Source organism: Belonocnema kinseyi, chromosome 2 (genome assembly GCF_010883055.1).
Source record: "Belonocnema kinseyi isolate 2016_QV_RU_SX_M_011 chromosome 2, B_treatae_v1, whole genome shotgun sequence".
In the NCBI taxonomy this organism is placed as follows: domain Eukaryota; kingdom Metazoa; phylum Arthropoda; class Insecta; order Hymenoptera; family Cynipidae; genus Belonocnema; species Belonocnema kinseyi.
The window spans coordinates 104,742,459-104,758,758 of record NC_046658.1 but is presented as its reverse complement, the minus strand read 5'-3'; the positions used below and the strand labels follow the sequence as shown (position 1 = coordinate 104,758,758).

The 16,300-nt window shown below is 29.0% G+C and overlaps 1 protein-coding gene across 1 annotated transcript in view; it reads right to left on the bottom strand.

Moving 5' to 3' along the window:
• Window positions 1-512: 512 nt before the first annotated feature.
• The window catches only part of LOC117167082 (disintegrin and metalloproteinase domain-containing protein 10), a 418,983-nt gene continuing 403,195 nt past the window's right edge, over window positions 513-16,300 (bottom strand). Inside the window, exons 17-19 of the mRNA XM_033351703.1 lie at window positions 13,261-13,503; window positions 7,647-8,508; window positions 513-1,819 (exon numbers count right to left, since the gene is read on the bottom strand). Coding sequence (XP_033207594.1) covers window positions 7,708-8,508; window positions 13,261-13,503 — 1,044 coding nt within the window. The 3' untranslated portion in view covers window positions 513-1,819; window positions 7,647-7,707. The remainder of the gene's footprint in view (window positions 1,820-7,646; window positions 8,509-13,260; window positions 13,504-16,300) is intronic.

Here is a 16,300-nt window from a genome sequence, read left to right as displayed (position 1 = left end):
TTTTTCTGCAAAAAATAGTTCATTTGTTTATAAAAATTGTTAATACGAATAAAATGGGAAATAAAATATTACTATTTTATTATTCTCAGATTGTATTTAAAGTTGATTGCTAATACACCTAAGTTTTAAGAGCTAAGAAGAATATATTCTTAAAAATTTACATTTTTGTAAATTTAAAAAAGACTAAAAAATGAACAAAAAATAAAAATATTGCTTTGTATGTTTTTAAATAAATTTATGCTCTTTAATTCTGACAAAAGTTTTAAATCTGCCAATAATTAAAACTTTATAAATAGCAAATTCCATATTTGAAGCACTGTACACGCGGCTAAAATAAAACCTGCATAATTTAATAATAATGACTTATTTTTAATAATTCTTTAGATAGAAGAAATATTTTTACCTTTCTGAAAGACTTTCTTGTAACAAGTTTTTTTTATGCTAAAAATTCATTCGATTTCCTAGGAACTTAAAAATATAAATTTATGATTTATTCCATGTCTTAGATAAAAATTAATAACTTTTGTTTGAACATAAATGACCATATATTATTACTCTACTAGTCGCAGAAGAGCATAAAGAATATGTCCTGTAAATTTCATCCACAAGTTCCAAAAATTGTCAGAATCATTACGAGTTGAAGTTAAAGAAGATTTAAAAAAATGTATTCTTTGAAAAATGGAGGTTTTAGTTTACTTTAAAAACGGCAAAAGCTACAATTCCGTTGCTTAGAAAAAATAAGCACAATTGATGTGATGCAAGTATACGCATTTTTAAGATTGAAATTCAAAACTTGTTTAAAAAGTATCTAGGGCTAACAAAGTTGAGTGATAAAAATTTATAAGCGATTATAGAATCCAGCTCCACAAATGAAGTTAATTTCCGCAATTTTTTGAAAATGCAACTGAAGAGTTGCAATACAGAACTAGAAAACCAACATTTTTATCGAAAATGGGTTTATTGGTATAAAAAATATTTAAGCATCAAATAAACAAAAATTAAAAATCAAATAAAAGTAAAAAGATTTTTTTAAACTGGTTTTTAATACGACAATTAAAACAAACAAACTTGATTAATTCTTGATATAAAATTTATTTAAAATTATAAGACAGTAATCATTTTTCAATATTTCAGTCAGTTTTGAGATTGTCAACTTCCTACTCCATTTCCTCGAACCTTTATATCTATTTTTGAAACAAATTTTTTGGCCTTAATTCAAAAAAAATTTGTCTCGGGAGTGGAAATCTGTTTGACCAATAAACAGTAATTTTGACTTCACCGAATATTTCTTCGCTCTTTTTAAAAATTCTCATTTTTTTGGTTATGAAGTGCTGTACTGCAACCTCAAACGATTGTGTTTATTCGTTTGTGCATTTGTTCTATTTGCTCTTTAACAAAGTATTTTTACTACCTATTTGATCCCGTCCCAAGCACACCAAATTTTATATTTTAAAGCGCACATTTTGCTTTTTAACTGAACTATTCACGTCTTAAGCACAATGTACATAACATTGCCTAGAACCAATCATCGAGAGAATCGTGACTAGCAAATTAAGTACAAGATTTTGTTATCATCATGTCGGGAACATTCTGTCAACAATGAAAAGAAAATCACAGTAAAATAGTATTTACATAGTATATACGTTCCTCGCGATCCTTTTCGCTAATAGTCGCCCCTGCTTGTCAATTTTACATTTTTTTCGTTATCCCTAAAAGCTTCGAAAAAGGTGTTAGATCCTCTTCTTCTGCAGGCTAGTTTACAGTCGCTGACAGGCGAGGAAATCGTATTTTCTTCATGGACGTCTTTTAAAAATACTGCCTAAAAAATTAATTTTTTATTTCAAAAATTGGGTTCACTGTAATTTAGAATGGTTCATAATCCGAGTAATACTGCATTTTTTAAATTTTATTGATTAAGTGAAGCAGGATATTGAATCGTTGAATTATAAAATTTAAATATTTAGATTGTTAATACATGAAAATGAAGATCCTTCTAAATTATATGCCCAAAAATAATCCTAATTTTTGTAGAAGTTTATGAGCGTTTCTTTAAATGGACACATTTTAACAAGGCCGAACCTGAACAAAGTATTTTTTTAATTAAGACTGTTTCACTTTGTCTTTATTTAAAAAAATATATTTTAAACTAAACTCAAGTAAAATAATTATTGTTGAAAGAAAAGAATTTTGTATAAAAACTTGATATATAATGTAAAAAAATCCACAAGTTTTAATCTTCAACTCTCTAGAATTATTAGAACTTTTGCCCTAATAGAAAAAAATGCATTTGACCTCTTGTACTTATCATATAAAGAAGATGGTTCTTTGAATAAAAAAATTATATTTTACAATGAAAGCAAAAAATACTTTAAAAATTGCAAGTTCATTGGGGGGGGGGGGTATTTTGCAAAAGTTTGCTCCGCACAAATCAAGTTTATATGAAGACCAAAGATAGGAGCTCATGTGACATAAAATACCTTCAAATGATAACAATAAAATTCGATTTTTTCTAGCATCACTTTAAGAAAAGATTACTATAAACAATGATGATTTATTGGAAAAAATAAGTTTGTTAAACTGCATTATGTATTATCTCCATCTAAGTAAAAAATGGACAAAAAATGGAAAATTACAAAAAAGGACAACTTTCTATCATTATTTAAAGAGAATATTATTAAAAATGAATAAGAAATTGTTGAAACAATGAATTTTGTTAACTTAAATTACCTATTGCTTCATTCTAGCTGAAAATTTTAGAGCAAGTTGAAAAATTTAGAAAAAACTGCGACTTTCTAACTTTCTTCTAGGAAATAGTTTTTATAAACAATAATAAATTGTTTTAAAAACGTATTGAAACATCTAATTACGTGTAAAAAACAATATTTTATGTGTTAAAAGTAATGTTTATGAAATTAAATAGCAGAAAATAATAATAAACGTCAAAGTTCGTAAAACCCAATTTTTCACACAAAGTTTTTTTTAACCCCATAAAACAGAATTATGAGGGTGAAATTCGGAGAGCAATTTTTTATTCGTACTCTATGGCTAATTCTAAAGAGGAATGTTGAGGGTAAACTCGATCCACCTAATATTGACGATTCTTGATCAAATTGATAAAAACGTATTTTTTTCTAATAGGAAATGTGTCAACTTTATGGAGCTTTCGAGATCTCTAAATATAATTTTTTTTTTTCGACAAAGAAAGAGTTGGGTTCTGCTTAATGACGTAGGCTGCGTATTCGGCCCTTGTTGCCTGTATTTTACTTTTAGTTTTTCTTTATTTGATAAAATGCTTCTTACTTTAATTTCCTTTAATAATACTCAAAAATACTGCATGTAATAATTTTTTAATGCCTTTTTTCATGCAAAAACTGACTTTTTAAAAACTTTTATTATGTATTTCACAAACAAAGAGTGACGAAAAAATAGGCTGTTTTCCGCCTATTTTTTGGACCTCGCTAGCGACCTGGTAAAAAAAATATAAAAAAGTGTTACAGGTATCAAATTACTCGTAATTGAAAACTAAAGTGAGCATCGCTTTTCGTTTTTTAAAATTTCAAAATATTACCCCTATTTATGGGACTGAGAAAACCCCAAAAAATCGAAAAATAGGAAATACCACGAATAATAAAATCATTTTTCATTGTATTTTTTCTATAAAATAAACCTTACAAAAGTAAAATCACGCATTTGATTGATTGATAAGGGGTCTATGTGTGTTAAAAATGCACCCCAGAGCTCTCCAATAGGGCGAAATCATCCCTAAAACATGAAGAAAAATAAAAATGTTTCGAAATTACGAATAAATATATTTAAATCTTTGAAGTAATAAAATATATAACACAGTAATATTATATATGTCTCGATGAGAAAGCAACTTCTGCAAAAGGTAAAACCGCCTCCATTCAGAAGGAGATAATGAAAAATCTTTAGAATTACAAAAAAATTGTATTTAATAATTTTCTTACAAAAGACTCAAGATAACTCATCCTTGTAATCCTAAAACTTTTGGATCAAAATGCACCCCTCTAAAGGGGGCGAAATCATGATCTGAAAATAGTAAAATTCAGAGACTGTTTTTGAAAATAATTTTTGCAACATATAATTTTTACCCAAAACGTAAACAGAGTAATTTGCTAGATTCCGGAATTTTTAACCCAAATCATCCTCTTATCAATCACGAAAAATTATTGTTAAAAGTTATACAAGATTGATAACGTTTATATAAAAATCAATTTAATGGTTAAAAAACGATAAAAGTAAAAGTAATATATTATGAACCCAGGGGGAGAAAAATTCCCTCTCTCCCTTGAAGCAGAAGATATTTTTTATAACAAATGGAAGCTTTCAGGTAATTTTAAATGTAATTTGTAGTAACTTACCATTAATTGCCCCGAATTAAATTTAAAATGCCTATAAATTTGCGGAAATTTATAAACATTTTCTGTCATATATGTTAGTTTTACATGAAAATATGGTAACTTACCATAAGTTACTGAAAATTGTATTAAACAAATTTTCATAAATTTCCAGAAATTTATCAGATTTTTTGTAATTTATGGTAATATAACAGGTATTTTGTGGTAACTCATGATAAATTACCCAAAATTAATTTTTTAAATGTCTATAACTTTGCACAAATTTATAAAAATTTTCGGTCATTCATGGTAATTTTACAGGAAAATATAGTAACTGAACATAAATTACACACAATTCTATTAAACAAAATTTCATACATTTCCGGAAATTGATGAGTTTTTTGGTAATTAATGGTAATATTACAGGTAATGTATGGCAACTTACAATAAAGTACCCAAAATTAAATTTTTATTATTGCTATAAATTTTAGGAAATTCACGAATATTTTGGTAATTTATGGTGACAGCATACGTAATTTATAGTATTTTAAGATATGTCACCCAAAATTGAATTTGAGAATTTTTGCAAATGCTCGAAAATTTCCCGAAATTGTTGGTAATTTACAGTAATTTATTTAGTTATATATGATAACTTTCCATAAATTAATACAAAATTCTTTCATCTGAAACCAAATTTTCTTTCCAGTTTTTAGGGTGAGTTGGCTGTTTTTTGTAAAATGCGAGATCATGAATATATAATTTTCATTAATCACCTCTAAAATCACTTTTCACTCCCTAGAAAGTAAAAAGTAGAGCTTTAGCCATACTTCATAGGCGTCGAAAAAGGCTGAAATCATGCATATGTCATAAAAAAGTCAGTTTTCCGTCAGAAAAATCTTTTTAAAAAATGCATTAAAAAATATATTTGGATATTTTTTGAAGATTATTCAAGGAAGTTATACTTATAATTAAAGAAATTCAAATGAGATTAAAATCATATTAAAAATGATATTTAACATCAAACAATCAAATTAATGTGCAGAACTCCTGAACATTAAACCAAGAATCCAGCACCCAAATTCGGACAACCGTCATAAAATGTTCCTGTTGAAATTTGAAGAAAAAAATAAAGAAAAATACTTATTTCTCCTGAAAAATAAAAGAAAATAATTTTCCTCCTTGGGCAAAAATAAAAAAGATGAAAGAAAAATGAGAATAAGAGTGTCAGGAAGAGAGCATCGTGGCATTGGTGCTGTATCCGTCTTTTTGGGTATTTTTTATTTTTTACATTCTCATTCATGAGAGTGTGATGTAATCGCCCAAATTTTCGATATCTGGTTTTTAACGGATCTTTACGTTTCGGTACGCACAGAATCCGAAAATCATAAAATTTTATCGGTGTCTGTCAGTCTATATGCCTGTATGTATGCCTGTATGTATGTCTGTATGGATATCTGTATTAACGGTTACCTGAATGTTGTAGCCACGCTAAATTGTGAAGGACTTGTCTAATTAAGTCAGCCTTTGATACACTTCTTAAGGTTTCCAACATTAAAGCTAAGTTCGTTAAGCAGATATCTCCAACCAAAATTAAACAATGTAGAACATTTTCCAAATTAAAAAAAAAAAATTTTCAATTTAAAAATTGTTGTCAAAGTTTCTTATAGATAGGTAGAAGACTTGCAAATTATCCAAATAAAATTTTCGGTTTTGATGAAAATTAGAAAATTTAGTATATACTTTTGAAAATTTTGAAAATGTTCAGAAAAATAAAAATATGTCAGTTACATTTTTCGATCAGACAAAAATTCAAAAAGTTTGAGCTTTTTCAAAATTAGAATAAAGATTTTTTTATGAGTTATAAAAATTTTTGTCAAATTTTCTGATACGCGTCAAAAAGAATTGCAAATTATCCTAATGACTTTTTAAATTCGATAAAACTTGAGAAAGTTATATTCTTTTCAACATTTTGAAAATTTTCTGAAGGAAACAATTTTTTAATAGGTTCCGAAATATCAATAAAAATTTCTACTAAATGTAAAATATATGTTTTTCGAAACTATTATCATGAAATGTTTTAATTAGACAAAAGTTCCAAAACTTGGATCATTTTCAAAAATATGAAATTTTGACTTTTTAAGAGATCCATTAGTTTAAAATGTTATTTTTAGTCGATTTTTACAAGATTTACAAATTATCTTGGTAAAGTTTTTCAAGTGGACACGAATTATCGAGCACGAAGCACGAGTTTCGAAATGAGAATTTAATCGTCAAAGCTGTAGGTGCATTGAGAACCTTCTTTAAAATCAAATCGACACAAATTCAGTTAGAATTTATGGCTGTAATTACTCAAAAGCATAAATTACAGTTTCCGATGTCAGTTATAGTATGTACAATATTTGGAAAAAATTAGTTAAAGTGTTCGCATTAAACGTACGAAAACGATCGCGAAGCTCTTGAGCGTACCCGCGCAGCCTAGGCACGCTCAAACTTGGGGCAAAGCGCTTCGCGCGCAGCGGGCATATTTTTTATTATTGTTTTTGTTTGCCTTGAAAAGAGTACTGTATGACTGTCGAAAAGTTGGTGTTTATTTCTTACACCTTCTTTTTTTGTTTTGATTTGGTAATAATAAAAACAAAAAAGACGACTGAAATAAAAAGGAGAAGGAAGGGGATTTGGCTGCTTGCCTTCTCATTTTTCTTTCCTCTTTTTTATTTTTGTCCAAGGAAAAAATGATTTTATTTCCTTTTTAGCAGAAATAAGTGTTTTCCTTTCTTTATTTTATTTTTTTAATTTAAAAAGGAACATTTTATGGTGGTAGTACAAATTTGTTCGTTAAATTCTTGGTTTTATTTTCAGGAATTTTGCACATTAATTATATTTATACACATTATATTAAATAAAAAATAGATGCATATAAAAGCGCAGACAGCAAGAATAGAACACGCCACCTTTCGGTCATGAAAAAGAAGCGCTACTGCCTGATCTATCGACAGATCGGAACTGATTTTTGCCAAACTCTATATTGATCTGTCACGAATATTTCAAAGTTATATTCTTCAAAACAGGAAAAAAGCGCATATCACTGTTTCGGCATATTAATACCCAGTTTGAGATTTCGTCAAAAAAATTATGCACTAAAACTAAAATTTACAATTGGCGGTATCCCCTTTTGAGTGCTCATCTCTGGCGTTTATATGAACTTGATACGTACAAAACCAAACTTTCCTTTCCAAGAAATATATATGAAAAAAGAAGAAATATTAATATTACGAATTTTTTTCTCACCTGGTAAAGTCTTTTGTCACCTCGACAAAGCGCACTGTGGCTGAGAACGATTCCATTGGGATCACGCGTCCGAGAAAAGGAACTCGCTCTCAGAAAGAAGGACTTCAAGGTCAGACGGTACAGTATGAAGATCTGAGTTTTGTGGTTCCGGAATACAAGCGTTGATAGTTTTATTGGGTGCATGAATCTGTTTCGCCTGGCCAACTCTAATTTTGTCCCTCTTCGTTCTAACAAGCACCCCAGTCCTCGGTCCCGCGTTCCTGGTTGGTCCGTGAACTCCCGGAGTCTGTCCAACTTTATCCGCCTTACGAAGTTTAACACTGAACTTGAAAGGAGGTTTATAAACGACCTGTAACCTCACCCTGTCTGTTTTAGTGTCATTTTTAGCCAAAGAACCCAAACTCCTTGATTTTGGGTCGGTCAGTCTTCTCAAAGTCACGTGTTTGACTCTTCCTCCGCTGGGCCTTGGAGGAGCACCTGCAGGAGCCGTGAGACCAACGGGGGTTGATTTACTCTTGGATAAAGCGGAAGTCGGTGGTTCCACCCGGCATTGGGACGCGAGAAGCCAGGATCGTACTTTGCTCTTTGGATCAGCATTGTCAGCGACTCCTCCACTTCCGGTACCAACTGCTGCAGAAACTCCAACCCCTGCTACTCCCCCGGTTTCATTCTCAGCCTGCGTTGCTGAGTAATCGATCACCTTCTTCTTACGTTTTTTCTTGTTTCCGCTACCGCCATTTTCCGGCGCCTGCTTGTCTTTTGTGACCTTCTTCTGCTTTACTTCCGGCGCGGTGACAGCCTCGGTCAATCTCTTACGAGTCGGCTCTTCAACTGCGGAGGGTACCACTCTCTTCTTCTTAGCCTTTTTGTGACAAGTATGAAAGGAAGTAAAAGGAAGGGTGTGATCGAGGAGGAAATGGAAAATAAAATAAGTATCGTTAGTTGAAATCGTGAAAAGAAATGGGTCAGAATGAACATTATGGCAAGCAAAAGTATTTCGAGTGACCTAAATTCCACACAGCTATTACCCTTGTCTTAAAAATTCGCTGTTTTCAGTTTTTTATCTATTAAAAAAGTTAATGAATTTTCTGTTCCATCAGTTTTGTAAATTAAAATTGTCAAATAAGTAATATCATTTTATGATTGAATTTTTCATAAATATTTTTTAACAATTTTGGTAAAAGGAAACATTTTAATTATAACTGATTACTAGTACAAAAAAAGTTACTTATACCGAAAACAACGTTTCTAGACAAATTTTAGTTATTTATGTTTCATTTTAAAAGATTAATTTAAAGTTTTAAAGATTTGATAATATGATAAAAATAAATCTGGAAGATTTTAAGATAATTTTATAAATTTGAAAAAATTTGTGTAATATTTCAAATTACTTTAAAAGATACTTTAAAGCTTTACAAGTTTGGGAAAGATTAGATAGTAATTTAAATCTTCAGAAGGTTTGAACAGTTTTGAACCATAATGTGCATTTGCGATCATTTGGAAGATTCCTGGGACAATTTAAAATATATTTTTTGACATTAAAAACTATATTTTAAGAGTATATTGAAAAATATTTCAATACATTTCAAATTATTCACTCTAATTCTAAAAAAATTTAGATTTTAAAACCAACATTTTTTTAATTTTACAGGATTATTAAATCTGTAAAGAATTGAATATTTTAAAGAAATATTTAGAAAATGTTTACAAAATTTCAAAATAATTTATAACTTGAAACGTTACGAAAAAAATGTTGAAGCTTGTTAAGAATTTTACAACGTTTCAAGAGAATAAAAAAATTTCCCTAGATTCCTGGAAAAAATTTCAATATTTTTTTTATTTTGAAGAATTAATCTTAAGAGGATATTTGAAAATATTTCGGTAAATTAAAAAGAAGTTAAATTGTCAAAACAGAATTAGGCAGATTTTAAGGATTTTTTTTTTAATGCAAAGTTCTTTTTTTTTTAATTTGAGGAAAAAATCAAATCATTCGAAAATATATGTTTCGAAAGTTTAGAAGTTTTGTAAAAATATGCAAATAATTTAAAGTTTGAAACAATTTCAAAAAACTAAATGTAGATACATTTTTGAAGATTTCTGGGAAAATTTTTAATAATTCTTTCTGTCCAAAAATTAATTAAAATTTCTTTTTTTATATTAAAAGATTTCAAAAGATTTGTGAAAATGATTTTGAAAAAATATCTGGGGAATTTTAAGTCAATTTCTTTAATTAAAATTTTTTTTTGAAATTGTATAAATAATACGATGAAAGTATGTTTTTATATCACACGATCTTACAAAGTTTTAGGAAAAATTGAAATCAGTTTGAAAGATTTCAATTTCGAAATAATTCTAAAAATTTTTTTAAATATTTTCAAATTTCTTCGAAACTTCTGAAAGTTCTAAATATCTTTCAGACTGATTTGAACTTTTCCTAGAACTTTGTAAAATCCTGTGAAATAAAAAAAAATTCTTAAAATTCCTTATAATTTAACTATTTTGTTGAAAACTCGTCTTTTTTGAAGAATTAAACTTTGATTTAAAATTAAAAATATTTTTGAGATGAAGTATCAATTATCACAATTTCCTTTGAGAATTTCTATTTTGAGATTAAAAATTCAAATTTTTAGTTGAAAATCTTTTTTGGTTGAAATGTCAATGATGCATTACATTTTACGTTGAGAATTCGTATTTTTTATTGAAAATTTAAATATTTGGTTGAAAATTAATATTTTTTTACAATTTTGATTTATCTGAAATGTCCAAAGAAATCAATTTTGTTAAGAATCTTAGGGAAATTATATTTATATAATCCTAAAAACAAATCATAAGATAACTTCAAAAATAAATAGTTTTTTAGGGAATCTGTATTATCATCAGAGAATAACAGAAATTCTTAACGTCTTTTCAGACTAGATGGAGCTGCGAATTAAACATTTTGAAAATTTAATTTGGTTTGAAATTAAATCTTCTCCTTGGCTTTACTGTGAATCGAAACACAGAACTTCCGATTGCCTGACGGGTGCTTTTCCCTTAAGTTGTTAGACATATCGAAAAAAGAATCCTTTTTCAGAAATACATGCATTATTTTGCCAGATGTTACAAGTAACATTTTTCAAGGAATCTGTATTATCATCAGAGATTAACAGAAATTCTTAAATTTTTTTAGACCAGATGGAGAACTATGAATTAAACATTTTTTAAATTAAATTTTTCTGAAAAAAGATCTTCTCCTGATGATAATACAGATTTTTAAAAAAATTTGACTTGTAACACCTGGAAAAATAATGCGTATATTTCTGAAAAAAAGGATTCTTCTTTCGATCTTTCTAGTAGCTTAAAGGAAAAGCACTCGACCGGCAATTTTAAGTTATGTGGTTGGATTCCCAGCGGAGCGAAGGAGATCTTTTTTTAAAGAAAACTTAATTTAAAAAATAAATAGTTATAAGAAATTTGTATTTTGTAATGAATTTTTATTGTCCATAAATTTAAATACATACTACAAGTGCGCGATTGATAATTCTAGTTATATTAAATACTTTTGCTTGCGAAAGTTCTTAAATTCTTAGCCTACAACTTGAAGTAAGTCAGCTTAATATTTCTCTTAGAATAAAAATTTATTAAAAAAGAATAATCAGCTACTGATTATTAGGTTTGAAAGTAATTGTAGGTGTTTACTGAAAAAGAAGAAAGGATCCAGAAAACTTGCATAAATAATTAATTTCAAAAACTATTATCAGTAAAACACGCATTGGTTTTGTTATCAAAATTAGTTAAAAATAACCCTAAATCGGTACACTGGTGCAAATTGGCACCCGACGTTTTCCCTTTTGTTAGCATTAGCGCAAACACAGCCGCAGCAGATTATCCCCACATACATTAAATATATATGTTAAATATGTGTGATATACGCCAGCTGTTTATTATATGTTCAATATATTAAATAATTAATATTAACATTGCAAACAAACCAATTCGCACCAGTGTACCGTTCACGTATGCTGGGTTGGAGTGTACCATTTGAAGGTAAATAAGCATATTTTTTTCAATTTTATAAATCATTATAAAACTAGCTTAATTTTAAAGTATCGTAACCCGAGGCTAAGTGGACTATGTGGGGGGGGGGGGGGGCATCGCACCTATTATTTTGTATTTATGAATGTGTTACTTACTTCTTCAACGTAAGAAATAGAGGGTTGCAGGTTAAAATGGAACAACTTCAATTGCGAAAGCCGTAAAAAGTTAGATATAGCTCTTTAAATACAGTATTATATTCATACAGTATATATATTCGCTTTCCCCCACATCTGCGCCATTTAGTCCCAGTTTACCGGCAACTACTATTTGTATTAAAGAGTAATACCAGAACTGCTGTTTTATTGAACTGGCATTTTCTACTTGCAACTTCTGACTTGAATCAGTGTTAAAAAATTCAAAAATAAAAGCTGTGTGCGACAATCCGACGGTCAATATTCCGCGTCGAGCTTCTGCACCGAGATTTTAATTCTTACCTTTTTAACACATATAAAAATGCAATAATTAAATATAAATTTGTAAAAATATTTTTAAAAGTGTGGAGTTCTATGTGAAATTGTGAATAAATTTTGAAAACCGACTAAATTAATCCCTAGCGGACGGCGTGAACGGAACGGTTCATTGTGGGCCCGCTAGCACATATTTTGATCCTTTTTCACATTTATTCAAAATTCCACATAAAACTCTACACTCTTTTTAACTGTTCACACGAGGAACAACACAATCACTACATGGCCATTTTACGGCCGCGCAATGGCGAAACCGTTAGTTCACGCGGTTCCGCTAGGGCATATTTTTTTTATCGGTTTTCGCAATTTATTTACAATTTTACATAGAATTCAACACAATTTTGTTCTTCTCATATATTTATATTTAAATATTTAAATAGTCTTATTTATTCATGCCTTAAAAAGTTAATTATTTAAATCTGGGTGCGGCAACTCTACTTGGAATATTGTGCTTCCCCTAGCGGACGTAAACGGAAAGGATACTCTGTAGAGTATCCGTATAGCATCCACATAGTATCCCTTCCGTATAATGCAATAAAAAGTTTTAAAAAATCTGTAAGTACCAGTCAACAGGCGTTATTGGTCTTATATTTTTTGTTTAACTTTTTGCCGTTGAAAAAAAATTATTGTGATTACTCAGGGACCTTCTAATGGGAATTTTAACGTAGAATCCATCCGAATTTCACCAATTTAAAAGTTGATCTTGCTGTTTTTATGAGTTTTTGTTGCATGATACGCAAGGGATACTACATGGATACTATGAAGATACTCTGCAAAGTATCCATTCAGTTCACTCGGACCGCTAGGGTCAGGTTGCCACACACTGTTTTTAATTTGTAATTTTTAACACATATTACATGAAAATAAATAAATAGAAATGTGTGAAATGATAAAGGAGCGTTGAGATCTATGATAAATTGGGAATAAGTCATAAAAAGGTGGGAAATGCGTCCTAGCGGGCGCACAGCCATCGGCTTTCACTATCTGGTCACTTTACGGTCAGGCTGTCCGCTAGGGTATTCCGAAAGGATTTGGTTGGCATTAATGACTTAAAGCGTGTAAAACCTTACCTTGGAAGACTTTTCGTTGCCTGCATTTATGGCTGGGCTGGAATCCTTAGGCTTTCGGCGATGTCTCTTCTCTCTCACTTTCCTGCTTAAGGGTAGTTTCGCACGAACTGCTGGCGGATGTACTGTCACTCCCTCCGTTCCTTCCGGTGGAAGTCGCACTGTCTCCGTCGTTGAGCTGTGGATTATCGTAACCGACTTCAGCTTCTGGTCGGGGCGTTTCCCCAATAACCTCGTGCTGGCCACCTATACAGAAAGAAAATTCATTCTGTGTGAAAATATTTATCCCACTTTATTTAGGTTCTGACAAGCTATAAAGAGTAACGGATCGCAATTCCAGTCCACATATTTAGGGAAGCTATTTTCAGTGATTTTTGACTGACCGCCTCTTATGCCAATTTGCAACATTTATTTACAATTTCCACAGCTTCTTTACTGAAGCTGATTCCTCTTCTCTTTTTAAGTATAAAATATCAATGTAATTTTACATGTAAGTTAAAAATTAACTTAGAGGGTAAATAAACTAAACAGATTTGGGGGTGTCCATAAACTCTTTTTCCTTTTCTTCCAAGAATTCTTCATTTATCCCTCTTTTAAAACAAACTTCCCATTTTTCTCGTTGTTTCACTGACATTTTAACTGAAATAATAGATCTCAATATAAGAATCCAACTATTCTTCGGTGAAAGTCATATTTTGATTTTTAAGAAGTCCACTATTATATTTTAGTTTGGAATTTATTTCGTGTAAATAACAAAAAATTGTTTCCTTTTCAGTGGAGAATTCAACTCTTTGGTTGAACGTTAAATACTTTTCTTAAAACTTTTTTTAATGTTCTTCTGAAAATTTATTTCTTCGTTTGAAAACTTAAATAATTTGCTAAACATTATTTTTTTGTTCAGAATGAATTTTCTTCGTAAAAAATGTAATTATTCCATTCTCGGTTTAAAATTCATATATTTTGGTAGAAAATTAATCTTTTCGTTTGAAAACCGAACCGTTTTGGCTGAAAATGCAACTGCTTTGTTAAAAATTAATTTTTTTTGGTTGAGAATTTAATTTTGTCGTTGAAAATTTGCCTTTTTTGCTTGAATTCAACGGTTTTTTATTTAAAATTGAAATCTTTTTTTGGTCAAACATCAACTATATTACATGAATATTTTAGAACTCTTTTTTTTAATCATCTAATTAGTTTTAAGTTGAACTACTTTGCACAAAATTATTTTATTTTTTATTTGATGATTCGTCATTTTATTTCAAAAATGAACTCTTTGGCCGAAAAATAAATTATTTATTAAAAATGCAGCTGTTTTATAGAAAAAAGTGTTTTTTTGGGCTTGAATAGTCAATAATTTGGTAGAAAAGTAAACTATTTGGTAAAATATGAATTTATATTTTTTGTTTAAAATTAAACTACTCTGGTAGAAAATTATACTGTCTGGTTTATAATTATATAATTTATTTTTATTTGGGTTAAAAATTAATTTTTTGTTTGAAAATGTAAATATTACATTTCTTGTTGAAAATTAAACTTGTTGGTAGAAAATTTAGTTGAATTCAACTGGTTTAAAAACATTTTTAATAACTAGATGTTCAAACTGAAACATAAATATTACATTTTTTAACGTATCTTTTTTAGTTAAAAATTGTACCATTTTTATGAAAATTCAATTTTCTTAATTAAAACTTAACTCTCTTGTTGAAAGTTCTTCTTTTTTCGTTCAAAAGTCAACTGTTTTGTAAATCATTCCATTTTTTAGATTAAAAACTCGAACTATTCTGTTAAAAAATCGTCCATTTGGAAGACAAATTAATCTTTTTGGATGAAAATTCATCTGTTTGAATGAGGATTCCACTATTTCATTAAAAATCCATCCACTTTAATTAAATTCAACCCGTTGATAATTAGTTTTTTATTGCTGTTAACATTATTTTTTTAACATGAAAATAAAACTTCTTTTTTTTTAATTATGAAATTCGTTAGATATTTAAAATACATGGAATATTATTTCTAAAATGATTAAAAATTTCATCCGAATTTTTGAAATTGACAAATTTATTTGAAGTCTTTGTTACTGGAATTAATTTCTACAGTTTAACGAAATATAATACAGGTTGGAAGCAATTTCTATTTTAAACAACAGGAATTCTATCAAACGACTTTGGGATTGTATTGCAAACTATTTCAGTAATTGGTGGTAGTAATCAAAGTAATTCTATTGAATAAAAGTACCAAGTACAATGATGATATAAGCATTAAAAACCTATTTGCGTTGATATTAAAGCAAAAGTGATTGCAGTGATAGTTTAACAGTCATTGTTAAAAAGTTTAAAATTTAATGCACCAATTGCAAATTGAAAACAATTTTGTTACATTTATGATCACAAGATAAAATATTCTGTAATTAAATTTGTAGATTAGCCGGTTTATAAATATCTTCTAGTTGAAAATCTCCTGTGGTTCAATATTCACAGCTCTTTGACAACGACCGTTACATAAACAAATTTTAAAATAAAATTAATACATAAATAATAAAGTAAAATGAAAAAAATATACACAGGGTGGCCGTTTCAATAAAGGAAATCATCCCGGTCATTTCTCGATTTGCAAACTTTTTTATGGTCATTCAAATAAAAAAATTAAAACTTATGAAACAGAATTTTTTTTATTTGAAGCAACCAAAACTAAACAGCAAATTAAAGCCCTTAAAATATAAATTTGCTAAATTTCAATCTTTGCAAATTTTGATTCAAAATTTCTTTAAATTTGAACGCTCAACAATTTTACTTAAGCGTACAAAATGAAAGCTTTAAAACTTCACAATATTTTACACGTGAAATAATCTTTAAAGCGAAGCAATTTTTTTAAAACAGTCATTCAGCTTGAGAGATTCCAAATCTGGGTTTGAAATATTTCTTTCTGAATTGTTAAACTTAATAACTTGGATTACACAGGCCGACAAAATTTGACAAAGGTCCGGAACCAGAGACCAGACCTAGTATACCCGAAGGTTTTTGCTGCGCTGAATCCGAATCCGACCTCA